At 29.0% G+C, this 17,415-nt stretch overlaps 3 protein-coding genes across 3 annotated transcripts in view; 2 read left to right on the top strand and 1 right to left on the bottom strand.

Moving 5' to 3' along the window:
* Positions 1-1,877: 1,877 nt before the first annotated feature.
* LOC128960716 (nocturnin-like) lies at positions 1,878-4,976 on the top strand. The gene is made up of 5 exons (XM_054306847.1): positions 1,878-2,040; positions 2,138-2,469; positions 3,185-3,312; positions 3,823-4,141; positions 4,538-4,976. The coding sequence occupies exons 1-5, from the start codon at positions 1,922-1,924 to the stop codon at positions 4,900-4,902; spliced, it is 1,263 nt and encodes a 420-aa protein (XP_054162822.1). The 5' UTR covers positions 1,878-1,921; the 3' UTR covers positions 4,903-4,976.
* Positions 4,977-5,469: 493 nt separating this feature from the next.
* Positions 5,470-7,674, bottom strand: LOC128960715 (polymerase delta-interacting protein 2-like). The gene is made up of 7 exons (XM_054306846.1): positions 7,094-7,674; positions 6,890-7,022; positions 6,721-6,753; positions 6,305-6,646; positions 6,094-6,219; positions 5,688-5,767; positions 5,470-5,587 (listed from the first exon to the last, which is right to left on the bottom strand). The coding sequence occupies exons 1-7, from the start codon at positions 7,498-7,500 to the stop codon at positions 5,473-5,475; spliced, it is 1,236 nt and encodes a 411-aa protein (XP_054162821.1). The 5' UTR covers positions 7,501-7,674; the 3' UTR covers positions 5,470-5,472.
* Positions 7,675-8,096: 422 nt separating this feature from the next.
* The window catches only part of LOC128960718 (cilia- and flagella-associated protein 251-like), a 13,476-nt gene continuing 4,157 nt past the window's right edge, over positions 8,097-17,415 (top strand). The window contains exon 1 of the mRNA XM_054306850.1: positions 8,097-8,250. Within this exon, the coding sequence (XP_054162825.1) occupies positions 8,097-8,250 (154 nt within the window). The remainder of the gene's footprint in view (positions 8,251-17,415) is intronic.

Below are 17,415 nucleotides of genomic sequence, written 5' to 3'. Positions count from 1 at the left end.
TTATTTTATAATTTATATATATATATATATATATATATATTTAATTATTACTAATAATAATAATAACAAAAATATTACTATTTATTTAGTAAAACTTATTAATCAATTAACAAATTATAATAAAAATCAAATATTAATTTTTTTATTGATCTATATATAGATTAATAGGAGAAACTAAAAAAAACTAATTTAAAAAAATTAGTTTTAAATAAAACAAAATTATTTAATTTCTATATATATATTTATAGAATTTATTATTATTAATAATAACAATAATCATAACAATTAGTAATCTATTTAGATATCAAAAATTTATTTTAATTTTTATTTTTAGAAAACCTTGATTTTGAAAATTAAAATTTTTTTCATAACATATTTTTGTTGCAATCAATTTCCGTTTAATGACTCAAAAATAAAAATTTAATATAAATATATATATATATCAATAGTATTGTAAATATTTATTTAATTATTATTACTTTAAAATGTTAATTTTAAAAAGTACAGTAATATTATATATATAAAAAAAAATCCTAAATTTATTTAAAATATAAAATAATAATTATTATTATTAAACTCAATTTATATAATAATAAAATATTGAATAATTAAGTTAATAAAAAAAATAATAAAAACATTAATTAAAAAAATATTTTATTATCTTATAATAATATTTAAAAAGTGATTCATAAATTTTTAATTTATTATCAAAATAATAATAATAATATATTTATAATATAATTATCAGTTATATATATATATATATATATATATATATATATATATATAAACACATTGCACTTTAAATTGTATATTGAATTTTAAATGATAAAAACATTTAGTATTTATTGATAACTTATAGTCAAATGACAACCTAATGATAAACAACTACTACTACTACTACCACTACTACTACTATATAACATAATATATATATATATAAATACTAATAATAATATTCATTGGTATCTATCAATAAATATATAGTTATTTTTATCAATAATAATAATAATAATAATAATAATTTTAACTAAATGTCACCCCTCCTCCTCCTCATCATCACGTTTGCTACCATTCCCTTGAGCTTCAAGTTATTAGGAAAAATTTTAAATAAGTTTAAAATTTATTTTTAAAAACTAAAATATTACTACTAATAATAATAATAACTAATTAGTGTTAATATACTGTAGTGTTTACTGTATGTATGAGAGAGAGAGAGAGAGAGAGAGAGAGAGAGAGAGAGAGAGAGAGAGGTGTTTGAGCCCAGAGACTGATGGTGTGGTTATTATTAGTATAAGTATTAATATAATAATAATAATAATAAGTTTTTAAGTATTAGTTTAATATATATTAATATTATTTGCGGTTTGGGTTCAAGTTTTTTCTCTAACTGATGATAAACAAGTTGTATATATATATATAAATATATTTATCAATCAATATATACAACTAATTATTAATTATTTGCTATATTATCATAACTTTATTATTATTAATTTATTCATACAATTGTTTTTTTAATATTTTCAAATATCGACACTAAGTTTTTAATAACAAGTCCTAACCTTGTTTTAGTTGTAATCATCGGTTACCTTGTAATCTAACTTTTTAATAAAATGTTTAATAATAATAATCATTATTATTATTTTGTAATGAAATGAAACAATAAAAAACTGTTCAAAATTATTTTTTGTTCAATTGAAAAGTAGTTATATATATAAACACTTTATTTATTTAAAAAAAAAACAAATGTATTTTCAGTTTGTGTTTCTATGAGTTCATAATAGTTGTTATAAAAAAAAACTTTTGTTATATATATATATATATTTAAAACATTTTGTGTTACAAACTTTTTTGTGTGTGTGTGTGTGGACAGACAGTCAGTCAGACACATATATCCCGATCCCCCCCTATATTAGACATGTTGTCGCCAAGTATTTACAGTGTTTGCAATCAGTTGCACAATATCTTAGACCAGGACATCAAACTATCGTTGCAATTAAACAACCGGCGAAAGTCGTTAGTGTTGCAAATGATACGGTATTTTTCAACTAAATTTTTTTTAAAAGTTTTTTTTTAATTAAAAAAACTAATGTTTTTTTTTTGGTTTTTTGTTTTGTTATATTTAAAAAAAAAGTGACGGAAATACCCAATCGTTTATCAATGCCATCGAATCGGCCGTCGAGTACAAGAAAGTGATCCACAGGTCATCATCCGGTGATGAAAACAATAACAACAATAAGACAATCAATAGATGTACTGATGAACAGATGAGACAGTTATGTTACGCCAAACTTAATGCCAGTCCTGTAGACTCATCCCCGACAACGACAACTACACCGCCAATACTTACCAGAAATATGATTGATATCATTGGCAAAGATATCGGACAAGACATTAACTACCCGTCCATCGATACCAGTAATGGTGACGGACTTCGTATAATGTCTTGGAATATCTGTTCCGAAGGTATGTATCTATTATTAGTATTGAAAATATATTTATATAATTAATTAGAAAACATTACTACAAACAGTTACACCAGTTTACAAACAGTTACAGACCACAACAAAAAATTACTAAAAAAAAGTTTTCTATTATTATTAAGTAATTATTTATTTATGTAAAAAACAACAGTTTGTTTATTATGTTAGTATTATTTTTTTTTTTTGATGACAAAAATACAAAAACAATGATTTGATGATTAAATAAGTAAACAGTTGACGAAAGTTATGATAAGATAGAGAGAGAGAGAGAGAGAGAGAGAGAGAGAGAGAGAGAGAGAGAGAGAGAGAGAGAGAGAGATAGATAGAGAGAGAGAGAGAGAGAGAGAGAGAAGAGAGAGAGAGAGAGAGAGAGAGAGAGAGAGAGAGAAAGATAGAGAGAGAGAGAGAGAGTGAGAGAGTTATTATAAGTTATAACTTGTTTTACGGGTTAAGGAAACCGGGAGTTAATAATATCATATATACAGTAGTAGTAGTAGTAGTAGTAAAACATTGACCCAATTATTTGATTATTGCATTTAAATTTAAATGTCAACAATAATATCATTTAAATACATGTGTTATTAATAAAAAAAAATAATATTGATAAACATTTTTTTTGGTCTATATCTATAAAAATATCTATATATATCTAATTATTTTTATATAAAAAAATACCAATCAATCCAATCAATCAATAGCATTGGCCATCAATTATGACCGATTTGAGACATTACCAGAGGATCAGCTAAGATGGTCGTCAAGAATCTGGAAGATTGTATTAGAAATAGTCAACTACTCGACCATTGATGTCATTTGTATGCAAGAGGTATGTCCTATATATTACACACAAATAAAATTAATTTTATTTAATTAAATAATATTTAAATAAGTATTTTTTAAATAACAATAACCAAAAAAAACAATACATTTATATATATAAATAAATTTTTTTAGTGAAAAAAATAACTAATTATCTATAATATAACAAACAAACAAATGATTCAACAATTTTTTTTTAATTTATTGTTGTTATTGTTTTCGCATAACTTTTTTTTATAAAAAAAAAATTATATATATATTTTATTATTATGATTATTATTAAGTAATTATTGATTGATTGATATAAATAAATTTTTAAAAAAATTTTTGTTTAACAAAAATAACAAAATTATCTAATATAACAAACAAATGATTCAATAATTTTTTTTATTCAAAAATATATATTTATTGTTTTCGCATAACTTTTTTTTTAATTATATATATATATATATATGTTTTTTTTAATTATTATTAATTAATTATTGATTTATAAATATATATATTTAAAAAAAAACAGGTCGACTGTTTTGACTACCTGATCAGTATACTAAGCCAACTGGGCTATGGCGGTATATTTGTACCGAAACCCGACTCGCCATGCAATTATATGGCCAACAATTCGGGACCCGACGGTTGCGCCATATTCTGGCGTACCGATAGGCTAGACCTAATCAAATACTCCAAACGTATTTTGCGTGTCTACTCCTATAAGACCAATCAAGTGGTACTGACGGCTACATTCAAACATCGCCTATCGGGACGGTATGTTTGTATAGCCAATACTCACCTGAAAGCCAGACGCGGACCTATACTATCGGCCTATCGTAATGAACAAGGTTTGTATGGATGACTGACCCAACAAAAAATAAAACTAAATATAGTAATACCCGTAAGGTGTTGTTCACATATTACGTTCGCACTTTTTAAAAAATCTAGACCCCTCCCTCCCTCCCCTATGTTCGCAATGTAGAAATTTTAAAAAAATTACGTTTGCATATCCCTAACCGTTATCTCATACCCCACCCCACACCACCACAGAAATAAAATATTATCTATAGGCGAACGTTCTTAATGTCTCTCCCCTCCCCTCTCGTTAGCAAAAGTTTGCTTTAGTTAACCCCCCACCCTCCCCTCAAGTGCGAACGTAATATGTGAATCACGCCTAATTTGATTATTTTTTTTTGGTAATTAAAAAAATTAATTAATTTTTTGTTTTGTTTGTTTTTTTTTAGGCAAAGATCTACTAAAATATTTGTTGAAAAAATCAAAACATATGCCGTTAGTTGTTTGCGGCGATTTTAATGCCGAACCCCAGGAACAGGTCTACAGGCACCTGACGTCTACCACATCCTCAGTGTTGTCATCGGTTTATAGGCAAGCCTTGGGTTCGGAACCGGCATTCACTACATGGACTAAACGTCAGGGCGAACGACAATTGAAGAAAACATTGGACTATATATTTGTCCGAAAAGATTGTTTTTCAGTTAAATCTGTACTATCAGTGGACAGTAAGCTATTGACTAAACCTATACCTAATCCCTGGTATCCGTCCGATCACTTGTCTCTGGTAACGGAACTGACATTTATCGACAAATAAGTCAATCAATCAATCAATCATTCAATCAATTAAACTAAAAAAAAATAAATCAAAACATAACTTATTATTATTTCCAAACATTCATTTGACACAAAAAAATTAGATATATTTCAATATATATATATAATAAAAATATTTTGTATTATTATTATAGTATTAAACTATTATATTCAAGATTTTTTTGAATTAATAATATTTTTTTGTTGTTGTAAACATATCAACAAAACATTAAATCAAAAAAAAAATAAAAATATCATTATATTTGTAATTAAATTAAATTAAGAACAAAAAATTAAGTTAATTAAACAAAAAAAAACAAACAAAAAGTCTATACATTTATTTAATTATAATTATAATTAATAAATCATTTAATTTATGACTAATAAAAAAATTTACATATTAGAAAAAAATTTGTAATTTATATATATTTATATATATATATTGTTTTGTTATATAACGTTAAAAAGTAGATATAAATTATATTTTTTTATGATAACATAAACTAAATTTTAAGTTTTAAAAAATATTTAGTTAGTATTATATCATATCATATATATATATATCGGCGGCTCATGTATTAGCATTAGGTGACGGACTATTGGCATCGGGTTTGCTTTCCAGTGTAAAGGGAGGTATACGGCAGTCAAATGTCGTTCCGTCCTCTTTCTCCATCTTGAATGTACCCCTAAAATCATTAACCCGAGAGATAAAAACAAAACAAAATAATTAATAATTAAATTACCAAAAAAATAAACACAAATAACTGTATATGTTTTAATGCTAACCACATGTGACCACTGGGCGCCTGTAGGCTAACGTGACTACTATACTGAAAGGCTGGAAACGACTTTGACAGTACCGGTTCCTGAAAACAGAAAACACAATAACATAAAAATTATTATTATTAAAATAATTTACCGATAAATAAAAAACTTATAATTAACATTCAGACACCACACACACATAGATAAACAAATATATATATACACACACACACATACACACACACATACATACATACATACACACATACACACACACACATACACACACACATACATACACACACATACACACATACATACATACACACACACACACATACACACATACACACATACATACATACACACATACACACACACACATACACACACACATACATACACACACACACACTGACACACATACCTGTCCAACAACACCGCGTCCTCTAACCGTTTCGAGAGTACCGGACAAACTAAATATACGCCAATGGCGTTCCCGAAGCTGTACGGCCATATCGCCCAAGTTTTCCAATCGTATACAGTATCGCCACTAATAATAATAAACAACAAAAAACTACCGGTAATTATCCAATTGAAGTAAACGGATAGTCAGTCGGCTGTGAATTATGTATTACCCAATAGACGTTAGCATTTTGCGAGTTACGACATCCCATATAAAACGGTATAACAGTTACCCGAATCGTATCGGTAGTCTCTTTGTGAACGTCGGACAACTCGAGCCACGGATGATTCTTCTCCTGCCAGGCTCTCAACGTTTCCCGCGGACTATACGGCGGATCTTTTTCCGGGTCGACCATCAAAAACTTGTCGAACAGTTCGTGTTGAATGGGCTGCTTCTCTGTCGACGTATACGGCAGTATGTCTTCGTGGGCTACATAGTCCAGCCCCGGGATGGCGTACAGGGATCGGCTGTTTTCTTGATTGCCCAGAAAAGTTACGGCTTCGGTCTGTGTCCGCTAATATATACAAATATATACAATGAAAACGGGAGGTTAAACACCAGTAAAATCATTATCACTGTTAGTATTACCACAAAAGGACAGTCACGGGAGTCGATGAGTACCTGGAGTTCGGGTAATAAATAAACAAACAAACAAACAATAAATACAATCATTAATAACAGTATTGATAAAGTAGTGGTCAATCAATCGGATCAATCAATCATTGAATGAATCAGATCGGCGGCGACGATGACTAACCTGATAGTAGGTATGTGTATGACCTCTAACCTCGCGGCCAACTGTATTATAGCCGCTGGCGTTACTACTGCTGCTGTCATCATTGGCCGCAGCGGTGGTCGAACCAATAGCGGCCTCATCGGCAGCTAATGGACTGTAAACAACAAAAACAAAACAATTGGATCAATTGATTAGATCAATAAAAAAGCCGTTGAATATGATTACCGTGTCGTCGATGTTGTTGTCGTAGTGGTCGTCGTCGGTGTCTTATTGTGATTGACATCGCGATCGTAGACCCGGGCCATCCACGGAAACAGTGTTACGCCGCGATAGCCGAACACCCGATGCAAAAACAGTTGCCCGGTATCGTACTTGCCGTCCATTTTCGGCTGTTCGAGTCGGCCGACTTCGGCCAATCGGGTAATGTGTTGTTGTTGTTGGGAATAGTGTCGGCGGCCGACGACATCAAACTGATGGCCACAAGTTACGGCCGCTGCCGTCAATATGTTGGTGTTGTTGTTGTTGTTGTTGAATAGGACAGCGGTTACCACCGATGATGACGACACCCGTAATCGATGGCCAGATCGGTGGCCAACATTGCCGACTACGGCTCGCACATGAATTGCGAGCATTTGTTTGTTGTGTTTGGACTCAAAATCAATAGTTTTATTAAATCAATGAATCAATCAATTGATTGACAAATAAAAAAAAACAAAAACAAAAAAAACAATTGAATTAATAGTAGTTTTAATTGTTGTTAATATTGTTTATCGAATCAATAACTAAGTTATGCATTGAATTGAATACATAATAATAATAATAATATAAATAATAATAAAACTGTAAATAAATAAATAAAATAATTTTTAACAATAAATTACGTTTATATTATATTTTCAAATGTAGTATACAGTGTATAGAATATATGTATTAATAGTACCTTGATACACTAATAATGTACTGTATTTTTTCTTATTATTATTATATAGTATTATATAATTAGTTTTTTTTTAAAAAACACAAAAACTGTAAAAAACTGTTTATTAAAATAAAATTTTTCTAAAAAACTATTGATTTGTATTTTTTGAAATTTAATTTTGATTTTTGATTTTGTTTTTTGTTTTTTTTTATTATAAAAAAGTTTTTTTAAAAACTAATAATAATATTAATAATAGTAATAGTTATAATAGTAATAGTTATAGTAATAATAATAATAATAATAATAATAATGGACCGACACATCAGGGGTGCCTGTGCGACACTGGGAGGGATTATAGGCGGCCTAGTCATACCCGGACCGCCGTTTGTGTCCAATGGCATCGGGAGTCTTATCGGTTGGCTAATTGCATCAATTGCAATTTATATCTATCGAAGATATTTTGGTAAATTTTTTAATTAATTAAATAAAAATATATTAATAGTTTTAGTTAATAAAATTAAATTTTTACTGATTATTATTATTTTATTATTAATTATTACTTTAATTTTATTAGCATTTTTGTTTTTTTTTAAATATTGATTTATTAAATGATAAAAAATATAATATTAATAACAATAAATAAATTAATTAATAGATATTTTTCAATATTAATTGAATTATTTTATTATTATTTAAATTTAAACTTTTCAACTAACTATAGTTTATTTATTTATTTATTTTCTGAAAAATTTAAGCATAAAAATATTTAATACATTTTTAAAATGCAATATTTTTATTTTAAAAAAATAACTAGTGATAATTAGTACTAAAAAGTACTAATTATAATAACTGATTATTTTTGTGTTTTATTTATTTATCAATTTTACAATTTGTTTACTATATTATCACTTGTTTTTAGTAAATAATAAATCAATTTTTTTGTTAACATTATAATTAAAAATATTTAATAATACTATAAATTTTTTTCGTATATTAAAATTTCCAAATTAATTGTTGATTAATAATTATTATTTAGTTATCATTCAAAAAAATAATATATATATATATATAATTAATATTAATACAATATAATAGTACAATAGATTTTTAAAAACAAATAAGATAATATATTTATTTATTTTATGTGTCTAGTTCAATTTAATTATAATAATAATTAAGTACAAATTGCTACTATTATTGCATTTAATTATTTTTTTTAATTAGAAAACTATTGCTATAAATATAATTATTTATGAAAATAATTTTTGTAATATATATATATTGTTATAAGTAGTCAGTGCCATTGCAATGATATACTGATTAATGTTTTAAAGCTATAATTATTTCAATACAAAAGTGATTTTTGTTTGTGTTTAAATTTACTAAAGTGAATTTAACACAACGCTTAGTTTTATTTTTATTTAATTAATTATATTTGCAAACCAATGTTTGCTTAATACTAAAATCTAGAATTCACTTTTAAAAATGTATTTAAGTGTTTTACAGAAAAGTGAATAGTAAACACCTACTTTTAAGCAAAGTTTTGTTTTATTTTTATTTAGTATTTCACTGTTAAAATAATGCATTGAAATGTTATACAGAACAGTGAGTAGTAAACTCCTACTTTTAAGCAAAGTTTTATTTTATTTTTACTCTGTATTTCACAGTTAAAATAATGTATTGAAATGTTATACAGAAAAATGAATAGTTTACGCCCAGGGATTAAAGCTGACTCAATACGACCTGATTATTTCTCACGTACACTTTAGTATAAATAGAGGTGTCTTTCAGACACCAAAGTGGGTTCTCTTCTGAGATCAGTTCTCAGTTCTCTTCGGAGATCTCTTCGGAGTTTCTCTGGGAGTACTACAATGTATAACTGTTTATAAGATGAAATAAAAGTATTTGCATATTACTTTGTGTGTATTACTTACTCGTCGCGGCTGGTGGTCTTGGATTGCGTCATGGATTACACTATCGATGTTATACTGATGAAAGCTGACCGCAAGAAAGATTACATCATGGATAACATTATCGATTGAGTCATGGAAGTACACCATGGATTACGTCATGGATGGTATTATGGATCACATATGGCTTCACTACAGGCCCATTGGTCCTACAGGCTCAACAGTCCTATAGGATACAGTTAACATAAAGGATAGCAATCGAACGCCGCGTCGATGGGAGTCGTCCACTTATTACGTTAACTCAGATATAGTAATAAGTCACAAGACAAACTGGTCAACTGTTATACTGACCACCTGGTCCACTGACCAAGGTCGAAGGTCGAAGGTCAGAGGTCAGAGGTCAGAGGTCAGAGGTCAGAGGTCAGAGGTCAGAGGTCAGAGGTCAGAGGTCAGAGGTCAGAGGTCAGAGGTCAGAGGTCAAGGTCACATGTCCAAGGTCAAGGTCACTCGTCCAAGGTCAAGGTCACACGTCCAAGGTCAAGGTCACATGTCCAAGGTCAAGATCACCTATACAAGGTCAAGGTCATCGAGATCTGGAAATCGGGTTTTATGTACTGATACCAATGGTACTTGTTGGAGACCAGTATGACAAGTAGTTATGGAGATATCAAGGAAAACATGTTTACTAAACAGACCTTAAAACTAGACTTTGTACCAATCAGTTGGATATCCGTACGGTAGTATTATACGGATAGTTTATGCAAGAAACAGCATAAACTAAAACAGTCGGTCGACTAAATACACAAATCAACACATATAGCTTTGTACACAACCAGTGATAGGAGATCCGCTCGCTCCTTAAGCCACATACCGTTACAGTTAATAATGCTGGTACGTGCAGGGCAAAGTAAGGGCTTAATCTTTAAGTAATAGTAGGGTTTACATCACGGGTTAGTGGACACTCATAGTGTTCACATATAAAATAGACCCGTGATAACCCCACTTCCCTTGCATTTGGTGGCAGCGTTGGAGGATTTCGAATACCCAAAAGAAACAATACGTATATACCAAATGTCCCTTACATTTGGTTTCAGCGATGGTGGGATGCGATATTCCACAAAAAAAACACAACACGCTTAACCACATGTTCCTTACACTTGGTTACATCGTTGGAGGATACGAAATCCTAAAAGAAACAAAATACGTTTTAACCTAATGTTGCTTACATTTGGTGGAAGCAGTGGAGGATGCAAATTTCCACAAAATACAAATTTATGGATTCACCGATATGTTATACAAACTACTGAAATGAACTAACCAAATATCCGAATAATACGTAATTACTAGAGACGTATAAACCAAAAGTCACTCGCATTTGGTGACAGTACTAAAGAATTTGAATAAAAGAGATTAACATAACCAGACTGGCGCTGAGTCCGAGCCATATGGCTTTGGGCGTAGCTGGTATATACATACATTGAACTTCAACCTTTCGTCGTGGATCGAATATACTGATTAAAGCACATTGGTAATTTTTAAACCGTTTACATAATTTGGTTAAATCAGTATAGCTATACATTTGGTATATCGGTTATACATTCACGTATGTTATCGGACACATAGTTTATGACAAAACGCTAGTCTATGGGACGTGAGGCATAGTTCTATTGCACTCCCAAAATACAAAGCAAAGTAATCATAAACTATAGAACTCTATTGTAGTGGCCGATAGCGCTGTGTATACATGTATCACTGCTTATATTCAATACATTATACTGAACTGATAAACCATTTTATGTACTCAACGCTCATTTAAACGCATGAGCATCAAGATGAAGCCAACACCTAACAACCACACTACGTTAAAACATAAGTAATTATTTTAATAATGGCTGACAATAACGATACCATACAACTTGTCATGAGAATAGTAAATGTAAACACGAATGCTACGAAGCCATCTACTGGTACATCAAAGCAAACTACATTTCACGTACTAGTTAATTTGGACCTGCTCTTATTTGGACTTGATGTTGGTATACGACTTGGTTTAACTGTAAACTTCAGCAGTCGTAACGTTACCGCTCGCATTATGTAAACATAGACGTGTTTTCACACAGCACGACACAGACATTTGAAGAATTCTAGTTGTTAAGCACAAGATTATTACGGTTTCGCAATTTGACTCAGTCCTTACCGCCGACATTAAAATGAATACGACGTCATTGTAAAAATGATTCGAGAGAAGGCAAAGGACGTAAAATTAAGAATAGCCAATATGCTTTCCTGGTTATTATGGTATCATAGAAAGACGGTGGAGAACAATTAAGCATAAATTATAGAAGACAACGATATTGCTATAGATGACAAATTGCGGATGACGAATCACTGAAGTGTTAGACCGCCTTAAGGCGCTCGTTATTTTAAAACACTTGATGTGACTTGGGGTTACTGGCATATCGAAATGGTTCAGACAACAGATTTTGGCACACATGAAAACCATAATGAATATCTGCTGACATATTAGATACTAAGATACGTGAAGAAAAACTAACATTAAAGAAAAAAGCTAAACATTATACAGCATTAACAAAGAAAGGTATTACATTTCTTTGGGGATCAAAACACGAAAAAACATTCAAAATACAATGAATGGGATTCAAAAGAGAAATAAAAGAAGTTTCATCAGACGAGATTTAATAGAAGAAGATAATCATGATTATTAGGAGATTTTAAAAGACAAATCCTAGAAGACTAACATGACAATGAGTAATCCGGAACTCAATTAGGATTTAGAAAGAGATAAAATTAAAGAATTTTTGAACTCACTGTGTAGTCAATCATAAGTTATTAAATAACTGAGTCATGTCAGTTAAATGAAGAAATGCTGCAGCTGATTGATACCATTAATTTATTTGAAATAATCGAAGTAGATAATTTGGGCCGTCGCTTCGAAATGGAATTTCAAAAATGAAAATTGATTGACCTAATTTATAAAAATGAAGACATAGTGAGAAAGCGTACAAACCTATTATAGAAAATGGTTTGTTGATGAAGTTCTGACGTGATATGGCGCCATAACGATAATACAGTTGGTCAGATACTTCATTGAAGATTTCATAAGAAATCTTAGATCCTCCATTTGCATACACCATATAATCAACAGTAAAATAAATTTGCGGAGAAAATTTGAAACTGTACATCGCAATTTTATCGATATATGGATGTGAAGACTAGTACCAATAAACGTATTTTTATAAAGTCCGCGTGTATTTGCTTTTGGTATTATTATTTGGAGGATGGAAGAGATTTGGTTCAAAGAAAAATAATGAATGCGTTTAACGATGATAAATCCCGTTATAGCGCTGACATCGCGATGTTACACACAAGGAGTAGATTTGGTGTCTCTACACAATCCTTCGGAGTAAGGTCTTAGTACCTATTTATGGAACCAATTGATAGGCCCATACATGATTAAGAAGCGGCAAATTTGTACACGACTGAGATGACAATTAAGAAAAAATTTAATTGTGTCGATCGACGAGTTTTACAATGCAATTACAAATAATTGAGAAGAATAGATCGCCGATAGAGGCAATTCAATGAGACTTAAATTTAATTTGACATTGACAACTTGAAGATGACAATTATGAATATAATTGTGTCGATCGACGAGACTTAAAATGGAATAGCAAAACATTAAGAAGAAAAGATCGCCGATAGAGGCAATTCAATGAGATATAGATTTCACATGACTTAGAAACCATGATGATGATAAATAAGAAAATTAATTAATTATGTCACTCGACGTGCTTTGCAATGAAATTACAGTACATTAAGATGAATAGAACGCCGATAGAGGCAATTCAATGAGATATAATGGGAATAAACAAGTGATCACTATTTAGAATTCTAAGTTATATAAGATGAGTAAAAAAGATTTTAATAAATGAATTTGTTATAGGAATCATAAGTTAAAGAATTCGTACATTAGAACATTTATAGGCCTATTAAAATGTATAATCGTACGCAATTTAAACCATTTGATTTGTTAAAACTATAACGTCATTAGTAAAATTTATATTTAGATTTTTAATAATTAAATTTAAAGATAGAGAAAGAGATAATTGTTAACATTAGTTGTTAATTAATAAATGTTATAAAGAAATAATAAATAATAATGGTCAACCAAACGACAACCTTGGCAGATATGGGTCAAGAATCAAGCACAAGAAGCCAACGGTTAATTAAAAATCGTATTACAGATGATTTCTGTTATTTGGCTAAACCATTTAAAGCAAATGAAATGAAAAGTTGGATAATCCAAGTATACATGTTAATTGAAACTTAAAAATTAATTAATTTCGTAAAATAAGTGGATAAAGATTTTATAATTATAATAAATTCTGAAAAATAAACTGGTGAATATGTAATAATCGATGACTTGAAGATGACTGCAATATTGTTTCAAGACATTCGCAATCGAAAGAAATTGGTATTAAATACCGAATATAGAGTCGATTTATTATGGATAACGATACGAAGACCACTACAAAATAATTTATCAACATAGTCCACTTTTATAAACTGATTGAAGCATAATTTAAGGAATCCTATGAAAAACAAGTTTATTATAAATAAGAAAAAACAAGATGACATTGGTGAATTTATCAAATATAGTTGGTTTATTATAAAATGAATAAACCGATACGAAGCTGAGTAAGAAATCGAATATTATATTGGTTGATAATGGGTATGAAGATGTTGACTAGAAATTACAAATAAAATGAATAATGAAAAAGACGATAACAAACAAACGGACAGATTGTACGTCATTAATTAAAATAGCTTAAATTTATTTATGTAATGCTTGAAATTTTGAAATTTGTAATTAGTTTATAAAAATTAATTGTAAACTATTGTGTACATGAGGGGTAGTTATGAACCAGACGTAATTTCTTAATTACGCATCTGAGGACAGATGCAGACTTGAAGGGGCGGAAGTGTTATAAGTAGTCAGTGCCATTGCAATGATATACTGATTAATGTTTTAAAGCTATAATTATTTCAATACAAAAGTGATTTTTGTTTGTGTTTAAATTTACTAAAGTGAATTTAACACAACGCTTAGTTTTATTTTTATTTAATTAATTATATTTGCAAACCAATGTTTGCTTAATACTAAAATCTAGAATTCACTTTTAAAAATGTATTTAAGTGTTTTACAGAAAAGTGAATAGTAAACACCTACTTTTAAGCAAAGTTTTGTTTTATTTTTATTTAGTATTTCACTGTTAAAATAATGCATTGAAATGTTATACAGAACAGTGAGTAGTAAACTCCTACTTTTAAGCAAAGTTTTATTTTATTTTTACTCTGTATTTCACAGTTAAAATAATGTATTGAAATGTTATACAGAAAAATGAATAGTTTACGCCCAGGGATTAAAGCTGACTCAATACGACCTGATTATTTCTCACGTACACTTTAGTATAAATAGAGGTGTCTTTCAGACACCAAAGTGGGTTCTCTTCTGAGATCAGTTCTCAGTTCTCTTCGGAGATCTCTTCGGAGTTTCTCTGGGAGTACTACAATGTATAACTGTTTATAAGATGAAATAAAAGTATTTGCATATTACTTTGTGTGTATTACTTACTCGTCGCGGCTGGTGGTCTTGGATTGCGTCATGGATTACACTATCGATGTTATACTGATGAAAGCTGACCGCAAGAAAGATTACATCATGGATAACATTATCGATTGAGTCATGGAAGTACACCATGGATTACGTCATGGATGGTATTATGGATCACATATGGCTTCACTACAGGCCCATTGGTCCTACAGGCTCAACAGTCCTATAGGATACAGTTAACATAAAGGATAGCAATCGAACGCCGCGTCGATGGGAGTCGTCCACTTATTACGTTAACTCAGATATAGTAATAAGTCACAAGACAAACTGGTCAACTGTTATACTGACCACCTGGTCCACTGACCAAGGTCGAAGGTCGAAGGTCAGAGGTCAGAGGTCAGAGGTCAGAGGTCAGAGGTCAGAGGTCAGAGGTCAGAGGTCAGAGGTCAGAGGTCAGAGGTCAGAGGTCAGAGGTCAAGGTCACATGTCCAAGGTCAAGGTCACTCGTCCAAGGTCAAGGTCACACGTCCAAGGTCAAGGTCACATGTCCAAGGTCAAGGTCACCTATACAAGGTCAAGGTCATCGAGATCTGGAAATCGGGTTTTATGTACTGATACCAATGGTACTTGTTGGAGACCAGTATGACAAGTAGTTATGGAGATATCAAGGAAAACATGTTTACTAAACAGACCTTAAAACTAGACTTTGTACCAATCAGTTGGATATCCGTACGGTAGTATTATACGGATAGTTTATGCAAGAAACAGCATAAACTAAAACAGTCGGTCGACTAAATACACAAATCAACACATATAGCTTTGTACACAACCAGTGATAGGAGATCCGCTCGCTCCTTAAGCCACATACCGTTACAGTTAATAATGCTGGTACGTGCAGGGCAAAGTAAGGGCTTAATCTTTAAGTAATAGTAGGGTTTACATCACGGGTTAGTGGACACTCATAGTGTTCACATATAAAATAGACCCGTGATAACCCCACTTCCCTTGCATTATTATAATTGCAATTATTTTCATTTGTATATTTACTATGAAAAACAAATATTGATTTTTTTATTATTATTATAATATAAATATTTAGGTAATTATATTAAATATGTATTTATATATGTATTTATTAAATATATATTTATATTTACAATATTATATAATAGATAAACACGTGTTTAACATTTTATTTTTTAAAATCAATTTCATATATATATATATATATTGATATATAAATTTATAATTAGCAACAAAAAAGCTATTGAAAATTATATACAGTATATATATTTAATTAGTTTAACTATATTAGTTATATTATATTACTTAAACTATATTAAACTTATATGATATTTATTTATTGTCTATGAAAAAGCAATTAATTATTATTATGATTATTATTATTTGATATTATTATAAAGAAAATCAACATTTCAACAAATTATTAAATAAATATATTTATACCAACAAAAAATATTAATTAAAATCTATATATTAAATAAATAAATAATTTCCCCATTTCAATAGCCTATTAATTCAGAAAATTTATATCTATTTATACAACAACAAAAAAATTAAATAATAATATATCTATTATATACTGTATATAATTTATTAATATATATATTCAATATATTTAATATCAATATCGTTATTATCATCATTTTTGATAAAAATTGTTTAAATAATCCACAAAAATAATATTAAAAAAAAATTTTGGTCTAAATATTTAGGTTTTCTAATAATTATTTTCAAAATAACAACAAAAAAATATACATTTTATTTCTGGTTTATTTCTAAATCATTTTTTTTATATTTCAAGATAAAGATTTAAAAAAATTTAAAAAATTATATTATATTAAATATTAAGACCTAATTTATCTATTTTTATTGAAATTGATGGATATATTTGCATTATTTTATACATAATTTTTTTTGTGTATTTCAAAAAAATTATGTTATATTTATATATTGTATATCACTTGTAATTGAATAGAAATTTCCATCACTTATGCAAATAAATCCTTAATAAAAAAAATATTTATAATTTTTTTTTTCAAATAAATATATTTATACTGAA

This window comes from Oppia nitens, unplaced genomic scaffold, assembly GCF_028296485.1.
Source record: "Oppia nitens isolate AA-2021 unplaced genomic scaffold, nextdenovo-longstitch-racon4-pilon3 scaffold51_pilon_pilon_pilon, whole genome shotgun sequence".
In the NCBI taxonomy this organism is placed as follows: domain Eukaryota; kingdom Metazoa; phylum Arthropoda; class Arachnida; order Sarcoptiformes; family Oppiidae; genus Oppia; species Oppia nitens.
The sequence above is the reverse complement of the archived record's forward strand: the minus strand, read 5'-3'. Positions and strand labels throughout refer to the sequence as shown.

Excerpts from the sequence above, each read along its gene's own strand:
- LOC128960716 (XM_054306847.1), top strand. The coding sequence starts at position 1,922 with ATGTTGTCGCCAAGTATTTACAGTGTTTGCAATCAGTTGCACAATATC. Across the intron at positions 2,470-3,184 it reads TTGGAATATCTGTTCCGAAG|CATTGGCCATCAATTATGAC; the intron begins GTATGTATCTAT and ends ATCAATCAATAG. Across the intron at positions 3,313-3,822 it reads ATGTCATTTGTATGCAAGAG|GTCGACTGTTTTGACTACCT; the intron begins GTATGTCCTATA and ends AAAAAAAAACAG.
- LOC128960715 (XM_054306846.1), bottom strand. The coding sequence starts at position 7,500 with ATGCTCGCAATTCATGTGCGAGCCGTAGTCGGCAATGTTGGCCACCGA. Across the intron at positions 6,754-6,889 it reads ATACACATACCTACTATCAG|GTACTCATCGACTCCCGTGA; the intron begins GTTAGTCATCGT and ends CCCGAACTCCAG. Across the intron at positions 5,768-6,093 it reads GACGCGGTGTTGTTGGACAG|GAACCGGTACTGTCAAAGTC; the intron begins GTATGTGTGTCA and ends TTCTGTTTTCAG.